The sequence below is a fragment of the Lipotes vexillifer genome, unplaced genomic scaffold, assembly GCF_000442215.2.
Source record: "Lipotes vexillifer unplaced genomic scaffold, Lipotes_vexillifer_v1.1 scaffold1014, whole genome shotgun sequence".
In the NCBI taxonomy this organism is placed as follows: Eukaryota; Metazoa; Chordata; class Mammalia; order Artiodactyla; family Lipotidae; genus Lipotes; species Lipotes vexillifer.
The window spans coordinates 377,063-384,341 of NW_006774244.1; the positions used below are offsets into that span (position 1 = coordinate 377,063).

The window sequence follows — 7,279 nt, forward strand, 5'->3', positions numbered from 1 at the left end:
CTGCTGCAGCCGCCCATGCTTGACCCTGTGATAGGCAAGGTGTGGCCCTGGGCTGCTGCTAACAAGGACTTTTTCCTCCAGAGCCTTTGCAATCCAAGGGGTGGTTTTACTTCCTTTCATCCAGGAAAGGTTGCTAAGGTGAGGGTTGAGGTCACAAGAGGACCAGTTTGGAGGGAACTAAGCAGGCTTTCAGAGCTGGCAGCAAATCGATTGGCAGGTTTCCTTGTTACCCATGGCTAACCCCCTCTGCCAAAGTAGTTTTTGCCCCCCTTAGAGCCAAGGCGGATCAAATTACCAACCAACTTGTTTATGAGCAGAGATGAATTCATTGGCAAACATATTTCTTCCTTATTAGATTCCCATTGTCCTTTAATGTCTTTTTATTTATGTGTTTCTTTTGAGTAATTGCTCTGCGCCTTGGCCCTGGCAACTCTGCAGTTTGGATTTGCAGACAACATTGGCACGGAGCTTTTGGAATCAACTGGGGCTGGGCAGGGAGTCTAGCTTAGCTTCCTTGGTTTTACTCTGACTTTTCTCAAGCAGGGCCTTTTGGTCGTATCACTTGCTGTCAAAGGTGCCTTAGTGAGAGGAAGGATGTAGGAAGGATTTGGCTTCTGAGCAATTGCATCAGCATAGCATAAGCCGGAGTCTTAAAACCCAAGGTTTGAGCAGAACTGGCCTTGAGACACGCCACGCAATAAAGCCTTTTCTATCCATCACTGCGGCGGCAGCTGCATGGTGGGGCTGAGTGATGCTAATTTCACCTCTCCATGTTTAATCATCGACACCCTGTAAACCAAGCTCTCCTTTTTTCTTTCTTCAAAGGATCAGGGTTCCTAGAGTAAATGAATCTGGCCGCGTGAAGCAGCCCTCTGCTTTGTGGGGGAAAAAAAAAAAAAAAAGCCACCATCCCAAACTCAGGCTGTTAAAACCTGATGTTTTCTGTTGTCTGGAGAAGGGTGTTTTTGCTATAAATGAAAGATGTGACGGGGGTATTTCGAAGCTTTGTTTTGGTTATTGTCGGTTCTGCCAACAAGTAACATCTGTATTTATTTTCCAAACTCTCCCAATGGCTGATTTGCATCTGTTTAGTTCTCTGAGTAACATTTCATTTCCTGACTTTATAGGTTGCTATAAAATCCATTCGTAAGGACAAAATTAAGGATGAACAAGACATGGTTCACATCAGACGAGAGATTGAGATCATGTCATCCCTCAACCATCCTCATATCATCAGTATTTATGAAGGTCAGTGATTTTTTTTTCACCCCCGTATCAGTTACCATTTCTCATACCATGGGGCCTGCCAAGATTTTTAGGTAATTGCCCTTCTGGGCAGGAGCCAAGTATTTTTTCCTCATGATGCAAAAATAGCTGGGTGTTATCTCTTATTTGGTTACCTTGAGTGCAACCAGACACATGTAGCACAGTGCACTTTGGTGATAAAATAGCTGTGGCTGGTGCCTTCTTCTATCTTCCCCGTTTCTTGGTGGTTGCTTAGCAACCCACCTTCTTGAAAACCAGTATGTGAGACAGCCATGGTTTCCGGAAAATGGCAGTTTTCTGGGTGGCCAAGTAACGGTGGATCTGTTGTAAATGTCATTCCCCAAAGCTGATGCTTCAGGGGTGGTGTCATGAGTTATTCAAAGTTAGCCTTTCTGAGTTAGGAATTAACTTCCAGCAGGTCCAAGAAATGCCAAGAAAGAAGAGGGATCTGTTGGTGGGACAGATACTTTGCAAATGCAGTTCGAGTTGGTGTTTATAGAAGGACAGGGAGGGGAAAAGCTTATAAAGGTGCTCATGCTTCAACTCTTTAGTTCCTCATGGGAAGAAATGGAGAGTATAAACTTCCCAGTCTATCATTTAAAAAAATAATCCTTTAAAAAATTACACAAGCAACATGTGTTTATTGCAGAAATGATTGAAATACAACTGTTAACATTTTAAAAATGATTTCTGCTCTCTCATTTTGATGAATGGCTCTTTATACATTTTTATATTTTTAGTCTACTTTTCTATATCTGTATGTGGTTTTTATCCAGAGTTAGATCATACTGTTTATACTGGGTTTTAGCTTGATTTTTTTTCATTTTTTATATCATGCATCTCTTCCTATATCAATAAATATTCCACTATAAGGACATTTTAAAAGGCTTTATAGTGTTCCATTTATGGACATACCATAATTTATTGGATCTATTTTCTTCTGTCAAATATATAAATTGTTTTAAATTTCTGGTTATTACAAACAGGGCTTTAAAGACTCTCCTTGTACATCATGTTTACATTCATTTCTGATTATTTTCTTATGAAAAATCCCTAGTCTTGGATTTACTGAGTCAAAACATTTCTGTAGAATACTTTTTAATATATGTTTGAGTCAGAAAAATAAACCTACTTTTAATTTCTGGTCTGTTCATCATAACTTACACAGTAAGGGCTAAGAGGAAACCAGACGGTGACCCTAACATTTTTCTGACATTTCAGTCTCCCTTCTTCTGGTTCCCTGCTGGGTTTTGCTGTGCTTTTTTCCCCCTGCTATTTCTATTTTTGCTCTTCATGTAGAAGTAAATGCTGGTAATATCTTTTACCTTGATTTTTCTAAAGCTCATTTTTGGGACCCTTGGAGATAGGACTTTTAAGGGGGAAATCTGCATTTATTCAGTCACTTATTCATTCCACAAACATCTCTTGCAGTGAGTCTCAAACTGCAGTCCCTGGACCAGCAGCATCAGCATAAATTGGGATTGTTAGAAATGCAGAGTCCCAGGCCCTGCCCAGGACCTGCCGTAGATATGTAAACAATATATTCTGGGACCAAGGAGGCCCAAGCTTAGAAGTTTTCATGGAAATATATGGCATCCAAGCTGGGCCTTGAAGGAGTTTTTTGGAGGAAGAATTGACAAAAGTAGAATTCCAGGCTGTTAAAACAAATCTGAATATGCCTGGTAATTGAGGGGAATTTCCAGAAGTGAGAAGTGAGTTGAGATACAAAATGCAGGATGAGAGCGAATTTTATGAAATGTGGAGTGTTTTTGCTCTGCGTGGCCCGGTTGCCATGGAAACCTGAAGGCCATCATGCAGAGTGTGGACCAGTGTGGGTCACGTGCTCTGTGTGCAGTTCTGTGAGATTTCTTAGCCTAGAGCTGGAGGCTTCTTTACCAGGAAGCAGAGTTTTAATCCAGCATGAAGTTTCCAGTTCCTTATTTGGGAGACGGTCTGTGGTCACAGAAGTCTGGCATCAAGAAGCCTACTTCTTTACTAGCATCATGCCCTCCTTGACCTTGGGAATCCTTCAGGCTGAATGGGGAACAGGACTCTGTCCCCCTTCCAAGGGAAGGCCAGAGATGAACCTCAATGGAAGAACATCCTATTATCAAGGTCGAGGCCTTAGTCCAGCCCCTACTGGAGGCTTCAAGAAGAGAAGCCCTTGCTTGTAACTTTAAAGATGGGTATCAGCATGAATTAAAGTTCTTTGGGTGACTAGAAATAACTTTCACCAAGGCCTCAGGTGAGAGCTTGGGCTTCAATTCATAAAACCCTTAGAACAGGCTTTAGGGAGTCAGGGAAGAGCTTGAGTTCTCACACCGGACTTGAGACTTTGAGCAGGATGGTGGGCCTTTCAGTGCCTCACTGACTGCACCTATACTGGGATAACAATTCTACCCCCTCCTAGGGTTTGTCAGTAGGATTAAATGAGATGATACATATACTGGTAAGCTCAAAAAGGTCATTGTTATGAAGGCCCCATAATCATCCTAAGTAGTTCTTAATCTGGGGTCCACTGACAGGATATTTCATGAGTAAGCTACAGGGGGTCTGTAAATCCTCTGAAATTAAGTACGTAACTATTATCTACATACTTAAGTAGATTAAGTATGTAACTATTATCTAAGCCACTAGCTACAGATGGATATTAAAATTAATTGAAATAAAAATTCAGCTCCTCAGACACTTTAGCCACATTTCAAGTAGCTCAACGGCCACATTTGGCTAGTGGCTGCCATATTGGACAGCATCGTAGTTGTGGAAACTGAGGCTCTGGAAAGTTTATGACTCCCTGGGTGTGTTTGTTTGCTAGGGCTGCTACCACAGACTGGGTGGCTTAAACAATAGAAATTTATTTTTTCTTGGATTTGGAGGCTTGAAAGTCCAAGACTAAGGTGTCAGTAGAGTTGGTTTCTTCGAAGGCCTCTCTCCTTGGCTTGTAGACTGCCATTTTCTCCCTGTGTCTTCACATCTGTATGTGTCTGTGTCTAAATTTTTCCTTCTTAGAAGGACACTAATCATTTTGGCTTAGGGCCCACCCTAATGACCTCATTTTAACTTGATTACTTCTTTAAAGACTATCTCCAAATAGGATTGCATTCTGAGGAACTAGGTGTTAGGACTTCAACATAGGGTTTTTTGTTTGTTTGTTTTTTGTTTTGCAGTGGGGCTGGGAATATTCAGCTTATAATACTGGGTATGCTGGCTAGTTGGTGGCCCTGGCACACAGGTCTTCTTACCCCACTTGTTTTTTTCCCTCTGCCAGGCCTCAGCCCTGTATTTCTGACCTTGTGTCTTGTTTTGCTGGCTCTGCAGCCCACCACTGTGCCCCAGGCATCCCCCTCAGCCTGGCCTTTTCCCTCCTTTTCAACCCTGGGGTGTGGCAGGGGCAGTGCAGAGGTAGCAGTGGTGGTGGGAACTGAGTCTGTGAGTTAATACCCTGGTCCCTCTGTAGCTCACAAAGTGAAACCTTCTCCCTGGAAGCTGATTGGTCGTTTGATGGGCCAATCAGGAGCCTTAGCTGAGTTCAGACATGTGTTAATTTTCTGAGTGAAAAATCAGTGCCCAGGCATCTAGTTGGCTGTTTGGACATTAGCTAAGTGAACTTTACAATTTCTTCTTCAACAAGGACCTTTGTGATTTAAAACACACACACACACACACACACACACACACACACACACATCCACACACACACATCCTAGCAAAAGCAGCAGTAGCAGTAACAGTAATAGCAGCAACATGACAAAGCAATGATGCACCTAACCCTGTACGTTTAGGACCTTTGGGGTTTCATGTGGGGAATGTACCATTTTGGACTGTACAATCAAGTGATATTGAAATAACTAGTTCCAGAGGAATAATTCATTCATTAAAAAAACTAAGTGCCTACTATGTGCCAGGCCCTGTTCTAGGTACTAGGAATGCAAAGGTGAACAAGACAGGCTCTGGGCTATGGAGCTGAAATTTAGTGAATAGACAAGCGAACAGATAAGTGACTTTTGAGCTGAGACCTGAATGGAATGAGAAGTGAGCCCTTCGAAGACCTGGGCATTCCAGGAAGAGGGAGCAGTATGTGCAGATGCTCAGAGGAGGGAAGCAGCTTGTGTTGTGAGAAGTGACAGAGGGCCTCTGAGACTGAGGGACTGAATAGGGTGGCAGGAGAGAGGAAATTGGAGAGGGCCAGATTTTGACCACATTGGCTAAAGGAAAGAGTATGGATTTTTTACACCAGGAGTAGGGGGATGCCACTGGTTTTGAGGAGGGAAGTAACGTTTTAAAATTAACACTTGAAAATAATACTAATAATAGCTTGGAGTTATTGAGTGTTTACCCTGTGCTAGGATATGTGTATGTATGATCTCATTTAATCCTTATATCCCTGAAAGATGAATTGTTAAGATCCCTATTTTATGGTAAGGAAAATTCAGCTGGGTGGCTAAGTGCATTTTCCAAGGTTATACCAACTACTAGTAACTGGTGGATCTGAGAGTTGAACTTAGCGACACTCTGAAGCTTGTGCTGCTGATACTAACCAGGTATTTGGTGGTCTGCAGCGACCCCTAATTGGGGGCAAGCCTTGCCCTAAACCCTGTGATACATACAGATAATTCCTGGCCTTCATAGAGGTTACTGTCTTAAATATGTGAGAGCATTAAATCCCAGCTTGGTGGGTATTTTAGAGAATATTTCTGCATACATGCTAGGAAGAAGCTTGGGTCCCCAGTCCAGTAAATTCATGGGTCAAGTGTTTCCTAAGCTGCAGTTCATGGAAATGTAAGTTATTTGTATATTATTCACAGTACCTGCGGGCTCATAAAATCTGCAGCTTCACTGAATCAGTGCCGCTGTTCACCAGATCTCAAAAATAATTCCTCTTAAATGTTTCTTTCTCAAACCAGATCCTGGGGTTACTCTCCTATTGACACGTAAGTGAAGGTGATTGACCCTCAAATTTGTCAACTCTGTGTAAACACACAAACCATAACTGGCTTCTAATGCTAAGTAAATAACAGAGGATAGACATACATCTTCTAGCGTGTGATGCTATAAGGGTAACCTAATCGAGAGAGAAAAGGAAGAAAGAAATCTCTGGCACCATCTTGGGATGGACCCCTGTTTTCAGTCAAAGGAATTCCATTCTCTCAGCAGGGAGGTAATTGACAATAAGGAAAGAACAGCTGAAAAGGAAGTGCCCCGGAGCTTTCAACTTGGTTTGCCTAGGATGGAAGAGATAAAAACGGTTTTTGCCTGGGGTTCTGATTTCAGGACCCAAGTTCAAACATCAAAGGCACATTGTCTCACCCCCATTTCCCCTTTGGAAGCCCAGGAGACTCAATCTGCAAAACCACCAACGAGCATCTTGCTGCACAACGCTTCAGGGAAACAGCACAGTCCAGCATGTAAAAGCAAAAAGGTGGGGAGTCGGGGGATTGGGCCGGTGCCTTCACTTTTATGCTCTTGTTTGTTTTGGTCCTGGAAATCTCTTTTCTTGGCCCTGCAAGATTACATCTTCTCTCTCGGCCCTTTTTTACATTGTGATATGCCAGACTGGCCAGCCTTTTCATCACATCCCCTGTCTTAGGTAAGGGTGAGCCTGGCTTTCTGGGACAAAGTAGGAGGGCTATTTGGCATTTGTCAGCTGTGATCTCTTGCCTTTGGGAGTCTCTCAAACTTCAGAAACACAGTAGCAAGCAAATGGGCTTCTTTTAATAATCATGTGAGTTTCATGCCCTGGCTCCATGAGCCTTAAACCTGCTGTCCATGAGAAGATGTAAAAGAGTCTATATTCTACTAAAATTCTCCGAACTCTTACTGTGGAGACGTTTTGGATGAGTTTACTGTCAGTTAAAAGCTCCTCCCAGCTTCTTAGAAGTATACATTACAATATGCTTTTTTAAGCTACCTGTGCCTTATGAGATCCCGGTAGATCTTTCTGGAAGGGGATCTAGTTCTTGCCTCTTGGTGAAAATCACTGCTTTAAAAATCCAGGCTCTGATGACAGGCATTC

General features: G+C 42.7%; 1 protein-coding gene across 1 annotated transcript in view; it reads left to right on the forward strand.

Moving 5' to 3' along the window:
* NUAK1 (NUAK family kinase 1) overlaps positions 1 to 7,279 on the forward strand; it is a 66,359-nt gene that overhangs the window by 28,694 nt on the left and 30,386 nt on the right. The window contains exon 2 of the mRNA XM_007449045.1: positions 1,128 to 1,248. Within this exon, the coding sequence (XP_007449107.1) occupies positions 1,128 to 1,248 (121 nt within the window). The remainder of the gene's footprint in view (positions 1 to 1,127; positions 1,249 to 7,279) is intronic.